Source organism: Ambystoma mexicanum, chromosome 7q (assembly GCF_040938575.1).
Source record: "Ambystoma mexicanum isolate Mex_15411 chromosome 7q, UKY_AmexF1_1, whole genome shotgun sequence".
NCBI classification, from domain to species: domain Eukaryota; kingdom Metazoa; phylum Chordata; class Amphibia; order Caudata; family Ambystomatidae; genus Ambystoma; species Ambystoma mexicanum.
In genome coordinates, this window is record NC_090941.1 from 644,842,753 (window position 1) to 644,858,861 (window position 16,109).

At 43.1% G+C, this 16,109-nt stretch overlaps 1 protein-coding gene across 2 annotated transcripts in view; it reads right to left on the bottom strand.

Annotated features, from left to right (window-relative positions):
- The window catches only part of LOC138528519 (cilia- and flagella-associated protein 337-like), an 875,503-nt gene that overhangs the window by 641,231 nt on the left and 218,163 nt on the right, over positions 1–16,109 (bottom strand). For both annotated transcript variants that reach the window (XM_069640251.1, XM_069640252.1), the window contains one exon: positions 2,920–3,037. In XM_069640251.1, coding sequence (XP_069496352.1) covers positions 2,920–3,037 — 118 coding nt within the window. The remainder of the gene's footprint in view (positions 1–2,919; positions 3,038–16,109) is intronic.

A 16,109-nucleotide genomic window follows, 5' to 3' on the forward strand; every position in this document is an offset into this window, starting at 1 on the left:
CGAGCCTCATTTTCAGGTTTTCTCTAATTTCCATACTCTGTTCAATCCCCATGCCTTTCCATGGAATCACCCTAACAGTAAACATTCACCTTCAAAGAAATGCTCATCTCCATTGACTAAAATGGCTGTCCCCACGTTCCCCACCCAAACCCATTTGTCTTCCTCCCTGTGCTCTCTAAACTCTGGCAACTGTAATACAGCATCCATGACAGAAACATGTTTCATGTCTGTTTCCTTCCGCTTCCCATACCAGTGATGGGCCTAGTGCCGGATGATGTCTTCTAGAAGGCATTGCTCACTCGGTCAGTGGACAAGATTATCAACTGGGTGGAAAAGCAGAGACGAGAACAGCCCGCCTGAGAACTCGATGATGTTGCAGAAGTGCAGGAGGAGTAGAAAGTACAGGAGGCAGTAGAAGGTGAGTGGCAGAGGCCTTGAAATGCGCAAGAGGTTCCTGCAGAGGAGACAGGCGCCTGCAGGGCGACCCCATCCCCTAAGCTTCTGGGTACAGATCATGTACAATGAACTGTGCACCCATAAACCGCATTCATGTCTCCTAAGGAACAATGCATGTCTGTTAAAAGAGACTGGCCCTCATTACGACCCTGGCGGAAATCGCGGTGCTAAATGCACCGCGGAGCACGGCGGAAAGCTGCCGATAGCGCCATGGAGGTTGGCGGATTTTCCGCCCCATGCCGACCTTGGCGGGGCGGTAAATCCCCATTCCCCATTTTACCCTTCCCCATTCCCATTTTTGCCCCATAGGGTATAATGGGAGTGGGGAAGGCGTTAATTGCGCCACCGCAAAATACGGTGGCGTAATTAACATCAAGGTCCCGTAGCGCCATGGATTTCTCCGCCCGGAAAAACCAGGCGGAAAACGTTCCATGGCGCTACGGGAACTCGTAGTAGGGCGGACGGGTCCGCCGCGAATAACGCTGGCGTAAACCCACTCCGCCAGGGTCGTAATGAGGGCCACTGTAGGGAAGGGGCACCGGGAGCTCTCTGCACAGATGAAGCTGCTGGGTAACACACATGGGTCACTCTGGGTAAAACACAGGGGGTCACTTCTTTTGGTATTCACTATATCGCAGACACTGATTCCGTGTCGATCAATATTAAAATGACACATGAAGAAAATATCAATGGGAAGCAAAAGCAACTTCCCCGAGAAAAAAATATAATACTAAACGATCACACCCGATAGTGGGCCCAGACTATATAAAACAGTCAGTTAAGCAGTGGAAGAGACGTTCCAATCCATCTCCCATGGATCTTCCCTATTAGCTCTTCCCTGTAATGGATACGTTATTTTTTTATCTTTTGTTTTAAGTCTAGGCCATTCTACCTCATAACACTTTAGATATACAAAAATGAGACGGTCCATTCAGTAGTTACCAAGGAGTGTGGGAGGCCCTCTACTGAGAACGAACGTGGGTCAAATACCCTGTTCTATGGAATTTCTTCCGCTCAGGAGGGTCTACAACCAAATTTAGTTCTCTGCACCCTTCACACAGGAGAATGTCCATTTACATATCAGTCCTTGCCCCACCCACAAGGGCAGGTCAGCACCGAAATCCTAGGCAAATCTCCTCTGAACAAGAGCACCATCAACCACCCCAGGCAGTGTCTCAGCCTAGTCGGGCCTCATCAGTGAGGTGTAGCTGAGCCTCTGGGTTACTTAGGGTGAAACCCCAAGTTTTACAAAGTTACAAAGGAGTGTGAAAGCCCCTCTACTGAGAACAAACATGAATCAAAGACCCTGTTCTATGGAATTTCTTCCACTCAGGAGGGTCTACAACCACGTTTTAGCTCAGCACACCCTTCACAGAGGAGAAATGTCCATTTGCATATCAGTTTTTGTCCCACCCACAAGGGCAGTCCAGCACTGAAATCCTCGGCAAATCTCCTCTGAACAAGAGTACCATCAACAACCCCAGGCAGTGTCTCAGCCTAGTCGGGCCTCATTAGTGAGGGAAGCTGAGCCTCTCTAAGAGACAGTGACCAAGGGATCCATGTTTGGATTACCCTGGGTTACTTGTGAAACCCCAAATTTTACAAAGTTACAAGGGAATGTGGGAGTCCCTCTACTGAGAATAAACATGGGTCAAATACCCTGTTCTATGGAATATATCTTCTCTGTGAAGGGTGCAGTGAGCTAAAACGTGGATGTAGACCCTCCTGAGCGGAAGAAATTCCATAGAACAGGGTATTTGGCCCATGTTTGTTCTCAGTAGATGGGCTCCCACCCTCCTTTGTAACTTAGATACATTCAGTAGCTCCCCTTTAGCATGTTCCTGTAATACGACCCAAATGGAATCACTTTAGAATTGTTTATTCTATTGCCCAATTAATAGTGCACAGTTGTATCAAATGGTCAGTCTAAACTGTCGGCCATTTTACGGCCATTTTACGTGATTTCACGTAGCATAAAGAAATAAAGAAATGCAAAATAATCAAGGGCTGGCAGAGAGGTTTGAAGCACCCTTACAAGGGGGAGAATTCAGTACAAACACTGCAAGACAGTAGGTAATGTAGCCTGTTGGGTATGATTAAAATCTTGAGCAAGGTCAGTGGAGTTTTGCGTCTAGTGACGCACCCTGGAAAGAGCGTAGAGATGTAGTTTTCCCTTACACGGATCGGCGATGGAGGAAAAATAATTAAATATGTATGAGGTGGTTCAGCGCAAAGAGTACTCTACTCGGCAAGATGTACATCCCATGTCAGCCAACATTAAAAAATATTGATAATAAATACTGTTCAAATAATCCCCAGAAAACCTGAAACACTGGCAAACAGAAGTATATCACAGACAACACATCCATCCGATGACCTGCAATACGCCAACGTATACACTAGATAACACATCCACAGAAAGCAATCAAACCCTACTGGTATGGCCAGTGCTCCTACTGTTACCTGCGTCACCCAGTCTTCGTGGACCTTCCAGCAGATCAACGTTACATGTGGGGAGAGAGTTGCGTTGTCGATGCCAATACTAGGCATGTTTCCTACTCTTGGCAGCTTCTTCCATGTTCTGAAATCAAGGAACAGAGTTAGATTAGGAGTGTGTTCGGTTTTGATTCCTTTAAGAATTGGAAAATAAAAGACATGTGTTCTCTCAAAAGCTACCATACAAAGACCCACATGGTGAGCCTGGCGGATTTACTACTGCAATACCCGCAATACAGTATATCTGTACATGTGTGTGCATTATTTTCAACATTTTCTTTTTTAAATGTCCACCCTTATTTTGAGGATGGAAATGGACTGTTTGAAGCAGCAAATCATATTGCTAATATGCAACTTCCTTAAGTGCAGAACAGGGAACTTTTTCACCCTTCTCCACAGTCCTTTGTAAAGGAGGCTGAGAAGGTAGAAGCAGAGACATCCGTGCTTTGTACCCACTTTGCGGGGTGGGAGGATTGCGACTTCAAAAAATTGTTTCATTAGAGAGGTATTAAACCCCATAATCAGACAGTATTCTTAGGAATACTGCATGGTGCCTATCCCATAGTCAGACGATCGGGGAAAATGGGCAGTATTTACAAATACCTGTTTTTAACGTTACCATGGACCTCATGATCGGACACTGTGCCCTTAGTAACATTTTTGTCTCCAGAAGCCACGATTTAAGCTTTGAATTTTTCTTGTGTGTGCAAAACTCAAGCCTACAACTGCACTACATCTGCAACTGAGAATACTGGCACAAGCAGGATAGGCAGTGTAGATGTTGTGAGGTGAATGTTGAGTTTTCACTCCCAGCCTTCTGCAAAGGTTGGAGTGTTGCAGTTGAGCTATGATTTGCGCAATGACCTGCACAGTTTCCATGACATTTGGGATATCTTGGTGTGCCGTATCTGCTTTCTTTTTGGTTTTGGCACATTTTGGTGGCACAGCCACTGCAGAGAAGGGAGAAAGACAATACCGGGGTTCCAGAAAGTTCACTTCGTGGTTGGCATGACAACTGGAAATGCTGTGGCATGATAGACCCACACACTAAATGTAATTTCTTGTTCCATTACGGCAAGGTAATCCAGTAGTGGCTTGTTTAACTAATATTCTCCCAATCAGGAGTTCTGTAGCATGTCACATGACTGCGCCAATTTGGGATGATCTTTCTTTTTGCAGCCACAGGGAGTAGGGCTATATTTGGGCTAGTTTCCTGGCCCCCTTGGGCTACATGTAGGTTTCCCTTTCTGGATACTGTTATCATACAAGTGATTATATTTTGGAGAGGCGCAGTACCACTGACAACATACAGATGTCCTCATAATCCCAGATTTCTTATGAGGACAACTGTATGTTGTCAGTGGTACTGCATTTCTCCATTCTCAATGTGATTTCTTATGCAGACTTCGGTATGGTGTCAGTGGTACTGCACCTCTCCAATAAAAACGGTTGTGAGGATATGTAAGTTTTAGTTCCTTGGAGAAGTGCAGTACCACCGACAAATGTTTTCTCCTGCTCACAACCTGTTTCCATTTCTGTTTCATAGTTCCCTGGTTCTTGTTTATTTTATTTTATTTTTTGGAGAACAGTACCACTGGCAACATACAGATGTCCTCATCAGAAATATCAATGTGATTGCTTATGAGGACATCTGTATGTTGTCAGTGATACTAAACCTTTCAAATCTCACTTCCAATGAGGCTGAAATATGTCTGGGTGTCAATCTGGAAAAGTGAATACCCTTTTCATTTGAATGACAGACGTAACTTGATGGCCGAAGGCCAACCGTCTTATGCACAGAATTATAGAAATACAGACTGCTATGCTTGACGAACAAGCGGCCATTTTAAACATAGCAAGAATCGCCATTTTGCTTGTTAACCATTGCTCATTGCTTTCTGTCTAAAACTGCTTTGCAGCTTGCAATTCTTGCGAATTCTGCCTACTCTGCTCAACTGTTAACATTGTTGTCTGAATATGAAAAGGGCAAGGTCGCTGGACTGAGGAGTTCGTTGAAACTCCTCATGAGTAGCCCAGAAAGGAATGCCCACGCTCCTTCTCTGTAGCCTTGAGGGAGAGCTGCAGGGCATTTAATCATTTCACAGCTGCCAGCCAGTCTCGTACTGTGGTAGAATATGTTAGAATAAAGCAGCTAAAGGCTTGAATTATGCTCTTCTTACGGCCCCCCTTCGCAAAACCCTTTAGAGCGTGTCGGCTCCCAGGACACGAATAGTACCTCATAGATAGCAAAGCTTGGAATGTGACTCTTCCCCCGTGTGCAGCTTGCTTCCAAGAACAGAACCACTGTGTTCTGTTCAACAGCTACAAGATGCCTCCGCACTTTCTAATTGCATATTGTTACTAGAATAGACATCGAAAGTGTCATAATTGTCATACCCGTCGGAAATGTCCATCGTCATCCCGAGTTCAAAGAAACTTAATAAAGGGGGGTGTTAAACATGACATAGCTGATTGTATGATATGCATTTTGTATATATGTAACTGATGTACGTAATTCGCTCTCTTGCGTCCCTCGAGGTCTAGAAAACTCACGTCGCGGGGCGTGAGACCACAGTTGGCCAATTGGGACTATTTTTGCTTGCAATAAACCCTAGCATTGGGAATTTGAACCTCGTGTCTGGCGCATCCTTTCGTGTATGGTCATTGCCTTATTTCCATATCACGAGGGACCCCTAGGGGCCCCTTTCATGGGGATGCTTGTGGTCTCGTGCAGATGGATGTGACCTAGCAGTTTGGGCTGGACTGCCCAATTGGGGTGAGAACAAGCCTGATTGCATATAGTCTTTCCCCTTTCTGTAATGGCTTGGCAGGTGAAGAACGATGGTCTGGAGGGTTGCCCAGAGCAATTGCCAGAGGATTAAGATTCATTCTAAACCTTCCAGCCATCTCCTCTTTGTTTTGCATTCCCAACAACAGCTAGACAAAGCTATCTGGAGGTAGGTGGACAAATGCGGAAAGGTAAGTCAGCAGCCAAAAGCCTCCCCGCCAAACTGCAACACCTAATTAGAGTCAGACTAGAGTGTGCTTAAATGTGCAATGAAAGGAGCATGCCGGATAGCGTTTATTTTCAATGTGAGCGCCGCTTGCCTGGCAAGCGGCGCTCACAATCACAAGTAAACACGGCCTGGAATGCTAGCATGCCAGGCAGCTTTTACTCACTTTGCATTACGGAGCTCAAATGTGAAAGGCAAAAGACGGCGCACATGCTTGTACACTGCCTTTTGCCCTTTACATTTTGACCCCGTAGTGCAAATGACCAAAATTTGGTGGCAGGTACACATTTACGTTACAGTGTAAATATAACTGCTACCCACAGCCAAATTACAGGGAACTCGAAAATTAGCCCCTATGCATAATCACTGTCCGAGGACACGTTTCATGATTACGAGCTGAAGAAACCATCGACATCGCGATACATCTGCACAACTATTTTTTTATTTACATGTGTGGGGCAATCCAATCACTTAATAGCACACAAAGTAAACGAGCTGGGAAGCGTGAGTGTGAAACAGCAACAGACAAGGAGAGGGAGGTGCAAATCATTGAAAGTCTAGGAACATTCAGGTCAAAAGTGCTATAAGGAAGAGGCAGGGGGGTAAGTGCCGGCTAACAATGGTGAAGACAACCAGTGTACACAAAAGGCAAAGGCAGCAGCTACGTGGCCTAATCTATGAGCCAGAAGGGGGAGCAAGTGCATCATTTAGGCCAAGATTGAAAGTGGCATAGTACTCTGGTACAGTCAGGCGATGAAGCTGGGCGACCTGTGTCGCAGCCTGACCGAGGGTGAGGGGACCTGCTGAAGGGTTGGATAACAAAAGTTAAACTAATTGCTAAAGCCCACACATGCTCAATAGCACTATGCCACAAAAGTTGAGAAAAATAGCCCGAACATAAATCAGGCCTTGTGTTTATTTTCCTGGCCTTGAAGACCACATCATTTGCCATGATTTGCTTGAAGCACATGTACATCTTTTTTGTCTCTTAAATGGTTGTGGGCAACATTGTGGAAGGGTCAATGCTCTCCCATGAGGCAGGTGTGGAGTGGATTGGAAGGAGCAACTAAGCATTTTACAGTCGAATTCCCCTCTCTGCGAAGGCTACGAGTCAACAGAGATTTATAGACCCTTCTCCACAAAAGTCACTAACTGGGCCCAGTAAAACCATGTTCCAGATAGGCGACAGTGGAACTCTTCCTAGGATGGCTATTCAATAGTAAAACCTTCTCCAGCTCATTTTACACAAGTTTCAGTCTTGAGGTTGCCCGTTTAATTGAAGAATTGTAGAAATCAAGTAAGACGAGATGGGCATCCCCATGAGGCCAAAAGCATTCACAGATGATGTAGGCAAAAGACGTCATGTCTTTCATCCAAGATATGGGAAACCCATATCTTGGATGAAAGCGGTGATCTTATTATACTCAACAGTAGAAATATAGTACATCTAGTGGTGGCAGACGCAGTGCTCAAGATTGAGAAACCTGGAGTTGACGAATATGAGACATATGTCAGCGAGAGGATTGTTAACCGAACCAAACGTATCACAGATCCTATCAAACGGAGCAACCTCCATATCTTCAGCCATTAGCCAATCAGAGAAAAGTCAAACAAACAGGTACTATGAATATCATTAAAGAATGACTGCTCACTCTCTTCTAGAATTGCATTGTATCCCAAATACGTAATGGTGATCAGGATGATGTTTTGCAGCATACAATTCATACCTATCCTCCAGCACTCGAAAGATGGGAGTCAGAGAATCAGAAAAAAGTTTGATTTATTGCACTGCCTGAAATAGCTCACACCTGGAGATAAAATATCTTCAGCTCTATTGTCCAAGTTGCCATTTTTGATGGTGCAGCCATCGTCAACATGCTGTGACCAGGGACTGCAAAAGCCTTCTAAGATTTTATGACTTATGTTATTAAGCCTTACATAAAATTACAGCTTCATTCTGGATCAAGATTAGCCGCACTCTAGAATGTGTACTCTAGGATGTGTATAGGTCTGAAAGATTGAAGAGTGACACGCACACACAGAAAAAGGGGAACGGTGCTTGGAAACCTCTTGAGCCAACAAGTGTGGTTACAAAAAACGGGCAAGAGTTTATCTGCATTGAGGAAAACAAGAATGAATTATTCTCCTACTTGGCAACAACTGCAGCAGCCATTGCTACAAACAAACAGGCAATTACCACAAACGATACCAATGACCTTAGTATAAATCATCAAGACATCTTGGTACTGGCTCCATGTTCACAATGAGAGGAAGACCCTTGCATCCCACTCCACTTATGTGATGCTTTACAGGAAGGGTATAATAAAGTCCTAATATGCACTCTAGGCACATATATTGTAGTTCTAGCCATACCATCAGCACTTCTTCTGAACATTGCTGAACTATGGGTTGCATTTGGAGTTAGGATGAACTTTTGGTTCTTTCCTGCTCATGAACCAGCAAGAGCTCTGGGTCCGGATCACTGTATTGTCTTGCCAATAATCCACGCAATTACTGGAATACATATGGAGATGCCACCTCAGAGGTCTTTATATTGGGTGGCAGGCAACTTTAACAGTCAGCAGAAGAGTCACTGAAGTCATTGGCGAGATTAATAGTTTTGCCCTATAACCGTACCTGCAGTCAGGAGCATGCCAATGAAGCAAGACAGCAGCTGCTCACACAGAAGGGAAGAGCAAATAACAATCTACCTCCTACACAGGATGCACTCAGCAAATGAGAGGAGCTTCATCTCAGGCTACTGCTATATTATTTATGTTTAGGCTTTTGTACATTCCACAGGTCAAAATCAGGCATCACAAACACAAAAATATACACAAGTCTCCAATAATTTAGGAACTGTACCAGTCATTGCTAGACATATTTAAAAATGGTTTCCAGTTTTTATACAGGGATCATCCGAGATGGCCGTATCACCCAAATTCTTTAATTTGGGATGGTCTAAAAGTGTGTCCTAGTTCATGCTTCTATGATCAAAAGCACAATTGATTCAGCTATCTGCAGGACCACAGTGGAACCCAATGCAATCTCCAACTGAAATCCTACACAATAGTTACAATGAACTCCCTCCAATCCAGACACAAGTAGAATTCACCTCAGGCCGCCCCACATAGGGCATAATAAAACCCTTCACAGGCTCACAGTGCAATTACACACAGAAAGTAGAGTGACAAAGGTGTAATAAATATTGTGTTTATTATTATTGCTATATATGGTTCTTGATCTTTCTGGCAAATGGAGGGTTTCCGGTTTCCTTGTTGATGAAGAATCCTTTCTGAAATAAATACCTTCCGTACCTTTTCAACTTCCAGCTCCTCCATGTTTCTTTTGCTGTCCAACCCACTCGTACTTGCCACTCGTTCCTGTCCACTACCCGCCATCCCATGGATCTTTCTCTCCCCCTCTCCTCCTCCCTGTAAGTTTCACTACTCCAATGTCTTTCCCCATGCTAATTCTGTCTGCTCCATACAGTTTTTGCTGCTGTTCTCTGTCTCTAGCGACGTTGGCTTCCCTCTTCTACAGGTTTTCTGAACCGCTTTGTTTGCCGTTTGCTATTTTGGCTGCCTCAAACCACCCCATAAATACCCCTCTGCGGCTGCTGCTCCCATCCACCCCTGAATGTGCACAATTCCAAGATGGCGCACTGCTTCCTTTGAAATGGCGCATGTGTCATTTTTTCTTCTGTCAAATGCTACTTTTTTCTGTCAAAAGGTGTGTTCATCAAAAAATCTGGAATGGGACCGAACCTAAATGTACATCTGCTGGCCATTTTTTGTTCTGATTTGAGGAACCATGCAGCAGAGGCAACCCAATGAGTGGGTGACTAGTAACTGGTCATAGGTAGTGAAATTGTGATTAACGTTAGTCGCTATTATATCATTTTTGTTTATCCGTACCAGCCCATTGTCATTTCTGTTGGCTACTAATGTCCTACGTAAATGGATTTCTGTACTCTACCAACCCAATTGTATTTACTGCTGGAAATGATCAGCATAATTAAATAAAATGTTGATTTGCTACCAGACTTAAGCTATTTATTGTTCGTCACTCTTCTAACTAGCAACCCAACCTGCATATGCCTCTGCCGCCTCAGACCTACTACTCCCACTCTCGGCATGGTCCTGCCTGTCCTCAGCACCCTCCTAGTTACATTATTGCTACCCTTCATCAGGCAGCTCCTGTTACCCACCTGCCTGGCACCCCCACTCCTCCCTCTCGCCATCCTCATTTCCCTCACCCTCCCGCCATCTCTCCTCTAAGCCCGCTCTTCCTTTCTACGCACATGCTGATTTTCCATCCACCACTGCAAACTGAACTGGCAACTACTTCCTGTGCTCATGCTGGTTCCTTTGCATTGCATTGCTCCAAGATATGGAAGTGATATATGATATGTTTTGCCCTTTTATAATCATAATCATATCATTCTTAGAAATGTTTAGGTTTTCTTTCTAAATTGCACATTACTGAAGAGGTAGTAATTTCCTTTATGGAGTACAGAAATACCAAGCTGTCCAAAGGAAAAAGAAATCCACTAGCTATTGCAGGTGTTCGCCGCGCGTCCTGAGTTTATGGGTCTCAGACTTTGGTACTCTGTTCATTTTTTAATGAAACATAAGCTGTAGAATTTTTCCGATCAAAGCAAAACCTTCTCATTTGCAGTAAGGGCTGAATTCCGAAAAAATACTTTTTTATTTATCCTGGCAACCAAGAACATGGAATTAAAAAAATGTATTCTATGTTTGCATAATTATTGAACTTCATCCCCAACCTTTTTGGAAAGACAGGGCCTCATTACAAGTAAGTCGGTGTGGTTAAAAAATGGCACTTATGCGTGCTAATTCTGTTACCGCCGCATTACCAACTGCCATACTACAAGCTTGGCAATATTGTGGAAGATTTACCTCCAGAAAAAAAGGCAACACCGAAATCATCATGGACTCCATAAATGGCGAATTACACCACCCTAGCACCACTTATAATCCCATGGAAAATCTGCCGGATCAAGTTGTGGTAACGGTAATCGAGTTTTTTTACTGCCAGATTACCATCAAACTCATAATTAGGTCCACATGGCTGTGACAGTTAGTCAGTGCGATAGCGGCAAAGAAATTAGACTGTTTTATCAGACAGCTAGAAAAGACAATGACAATGTGTGGATTTTTGGGAGACAGCCATCATTTGAGAGATTTTCCTTTGTATACAAAAAACAAATTTGGCATCATTCCATGTACGCAGTGTAGGTAAAAAGGGCAGTAATGTGGGGGTAATGCTGTTACTGCCAAATTACCGCACAACTGTACTACAAGTTTGCTGGTATCGTGGAAGATTTGTCTTCAGCAAAAGGTTATTCAGGAAATACTGGCAATTAACCACATGGAGTCCTATGGGACTCCATGGAATTGGGAATGGCTGCTGTTGCCAGCATCTGTAATATCCTGGTAATACCGGGATATCAGCACCAGTAATGGTAGGTTTGTTTGCCGGGATGCCACAGTTTTTTCCAGCGGATACCGGCAAATGTGTAATGACCACCATAATCTTTACCAAACTCAAAAGTCGTTACTTAACCCCACTTTTTGCATACACATCACTGGCGCTCTCCAGGTTATTCTAATACCCTAGCCACTGGAATCTACTGCCTGGCCTAGTGTTTTATTAACTTTTTTCACTACTCATCTCCCATTGGATATTGTCCAAGGCCACACATTTAGCCACATCCTCTTGCTCTGTCTAATGCTGCATTTGACCGCATTATATATTTTTTCAGCTTCTCATGCCACCTTTTAGTAGTCAATGCCTACACCTTTGTCACTTTCCTCTCCAATATTGACCAATTCCAGATCGATATATCTGATTGTTTGCCTGGAATCTGTTACTGATGGGCTGGCTAAGGCTGAGGACTTTTATATCACAATCATCACTTCTACCAGCTTGTTTCCTTTAATTCCATACTCCATCCTTGTAAACAGAACCTTGGTGAGATTGTCAACTGGTTTGGGAATCATATCATTCCTGTCAAATAAAATACAGTGATTGATATAAAATTCACTGCGACCAGTAAGTTCCATTACCTGCATATTGTTTAAGACAAAACCATTATAACGGAGACCACACTATCAACATCTACTCCATCCCATTTGGTGTTGTCCTATGACCCAGTGATTGCCTATCCAAATATAAGAAATGCAACTGCAAGTGCTGGTAAAGGGATCAAACAAAGGTAAGTATGGTCTTAAAAGTAAGTTTGCTTTGGCACTCAGCAAATAGCTTGCTATTGTGGAGGGAAAATGCAAATATATGCAACTAAATGCTTAAAGAATGTCAATTCGAAATGTAATATTGAGTGAACATTCAGCAGAGCGGGAAACTTCTACAACAATAAATTACCAATCACTACTAGCAGCATATAAGGTGGGACACAGAAAATCAAACAAACCTCCACAAGTGAAAATGCATAACTTCGACAGAACACTGGTTGAAAAAAGATGAAAGTTACGACAAATTAAAAGAACGGCGTTAAAATACAACTCCAAATCATCTAGAAACATTCTAGGTAAAGAGACAAAGAAATATAAGTCGTGGCTCAAGAACTATCCAATTAGCCTATACCAACATGACTCGGAGGAAATGTTAAAGTCAGTGAGCGGCAAAAAATCCAGCTAATTTGGGTCCCTAATCAAAACAACAGGTCCCCAAATTGACGCACTAACAAACTGCGTAGGAGAAGCTGCTTGGGGGACCCATTTCACGACACTCTTCCAGTTACCACAATGTACAAACTCGCCAGCAAAGAAGAAAACGTACACAATCTGGGAAGACCTAACTAACATAGAGGACATTAAAGGAGTTATCTCCAAATTGAAAACATCAAGAGGCCCAGGGCCTGCTGGGCTGACAAACATAGATCTAAAAAGCCATCCTGAGAAGTGGACAAACTTCATTAGTAAGATGTTCAAAAGATATAAGGACCTGAAGTCCATCCTGTCATGGACTTCCGCGGTGCTGGTACCAATCTACAAGAAAGGCAAGAAAGAAGATCCGAGAAACTACTACCCGATTGCCTTACTGGACATTATTGGGAAGGCCTTCGGATCTCTACTACTCACAAGATTCCAAGCATGGGCAAAGGCTTCTCCCTGTGCTGACCAATTTCAAACGGGCTTCATGAAGAACTCAGGTACCTCTGTAAATATTATGCTCCTTAGCATAATTAAAAGTAAAATCAGAGAGGGCAGCCCAAGGGTCTTTCTAGCGTTTATCGACCTGACGCAAGCATTCGGCCAAAAGCCCTACACTCGGACACAAGGATGAGAGTCCGTCTCAGTCAACAGGGCCTCCTTTCAGAAGAGATTTCCACAAAAAGGGGGGTAATGCAAGGTTGCCCCCTGGTGCCGGCCCTGTTCATCGCCTATCTCAGTGACTTTAAAGAATCTGAGGCAGCAGTCAGGTCATTTCCACCGAAAATTGGGCACTCAACAGTTTCATGAATGCTTTACGCAGATGATGTGATCCTCTTGGATCAAACACCTATTGGTCACCAAAGACAACTTAATAACCTTGCGAAATACATAAGTTCAAATAACCTGGAAATAAATAAGGAAAAAACAAAGATCATGATTTTGAAAAAATCAATCCAAAGAAATGAAAAACTAAATCGGAACCTGGAAGGATCTCGTATTGAAAGAGTCCATTAATTCAAGTATTTGCGAGTCATGCTTGACAGTTCAAGAGTCAAATCCAAAATGCAGCAAGCTCTTTGGGACAAGACGCAAAACTTTACATCTCAAACCCGAGTGATAGACAAGAAATTTGCCCGGTTTTCACTTCTTCCGGCTAATGCATTTTACAAAGCGAAGGTGGTCCCATCTCTACATTACGGAGCTGACGCAATGCCAAACATTCCGTACAGCATATGGCCGAAGCTGGAAGGCTACGTTTGGAGATCGGTACTAAGTTTACCCAAATCAATCTCCATCGTAGCTATAAGACGAGAACTGGGCTTACTCTCACTGAAAGCGATGGTAGAATCCAGCAGCATGTGGCTCTATAGGAAACCCTACCATCTGATCGCTAAAGAGGCTAAAGGAGGCTGTTGCAAAATGTTGAACAACTGGGTCCTCAAAAAAAAGACCCAACTGGCAGCAATTCAATGCAAGAAGGAAGACCTACAAAGAGCGTGATGCCTCAAGAAAGACCGGGCCTTCATATTTAACATTAGGCCTAATACAGCTGAGAAGAGGAATCCATTTTAAAATGTGTGACTCTAGGTGGAATGAAAAAGAAACACTTGGCAACTAACAATGTATTTACTCGCACATTTGTGTCCCGCTGTCTGAGAAAACTATTTAGAAATATGCTTACGCTGCCAAAAGTGTATTAATAATAATAATAATAATAATAATAATAATAATAATAATTCTTGTGATTTAATTCAATTAAGAACTTTACACAAAATAGAATCAATCAATAACCAATCAATCAAACAATCAATCAATAATCAATCAATAATAATCATTAATAATCACAATTACAACTCATACATACGATGGAAATTACAAATATAAACACACACACACACAGTTACAAATTTCAGGTTTGTCTCAAAAATAACAATAAACCACAATATTAACCATATTGTCAATTAGATTTAAAAATTCACAAGATCATAATCATAGAATGAAATCGTGCACCTAAGATCATAATCATCAAATCATACTCATGCATCCACAAAATACAACTATAGGATCACAATCTATTAGACCCCAACACCCAAGGCACAAGGCATCATCTCTTCTGGGGCCAACTCCAGCCCCGTCTGACAATTCATTAGTTCCATCTCACCTTGCCTACAACAGTTCGAGCCCGGCAATACTGGTGCATCCCATCAATGTATTCATACAGACAGAGCACCAATGGCCCATGGCAATTTGAGTATAAGCCTAGGGAAGAGGCCAACTCAGTCAACCAACAATGGTTGAACGTGCCGCCATACGCGATATAGAGCGATCTGTTGCGGAAATGGTTTCTGCATTTAGGCAATAATCCCAAAAAGAATCAGCTAGGATTCTCTCATAGCTATGCACCATACCCCCTAAGTTGCACATGTACAAGGGGCCCAATTTGATACACTGTGTGAGGACATGTCTAGCGGATTCCGGTTTGTCTTTTAAGCCGCATATACCACAATCTCTGTTCTCAACAGTGAGGCCCAACCGCGGACCCATATCAGACCATACCAGCAATTGGTCGGTGTGTAGTTTTAACAGGAAAAGTCTTATAGCCGTGTTAGGACACAAGAGCATATAGGGTTGGGTTTTCCTGTAATAATGGACCACATGGGATACTGCTTCAAAGCCCTTTAACTTGGATAAGTGGCTGTAGTTCCTGCACCCATCCCACTTGTTAAATGTTCTCTTGAACGATGTTCGCAAGTGGATATAGGGTGTGGCTTTACTGAAATCAGGACCCCAACTTATCTCTACAAAGAGTGACTCATTTAGTGCCTTAAAGTTGGAGCCTCTATAGGCTTTTTCCACTTCGTAGTTCTTGTCCAATGCTACTAGTACCTCATAAGCAGGGCATGACCGAGACTTCCGTTAAAAACACTCCCGAACCTGGAGTGCCATACCACTTAAATATGTAAGGCCAAGTTCACGGCACAAGAATTCCATAGAACAAGAGGGGCCTAAACCCAATATAGAGCACCAGAAAAATCCCTCCAATCTGTTTAACCAGGAGAAATCCTGTATCGCCAGCGCCTCAAGGCCATACAGTATAAAGTGTATTAAGTCACGTAGATAATGTTAATTCAAACAAATGTTGTTGGTAAAAAACTTAATTTTATCAGAGGTACACACCTCAGATGTTTATGTCCTGAAGACTGAAAAATGACCTTTGGTGTCTGGGTTTGCCTGTCTCTACAACCAACCTCCCCAGTAAGGTTATGAAATCGTTCACTTGTTCTGTTGAAGTAAACTTTGTGAAATAGTATTAAGACCATAAATGGGTGGGGTAACAAAGTCTTGGATTGCATGATGATTGTATATTCTTCTTGTCTGTGTTCACCCTGAAGTGCTGCAAATAAAGGTTTGGCGAACCAACTTCACCCGAAATTTGAGTCCT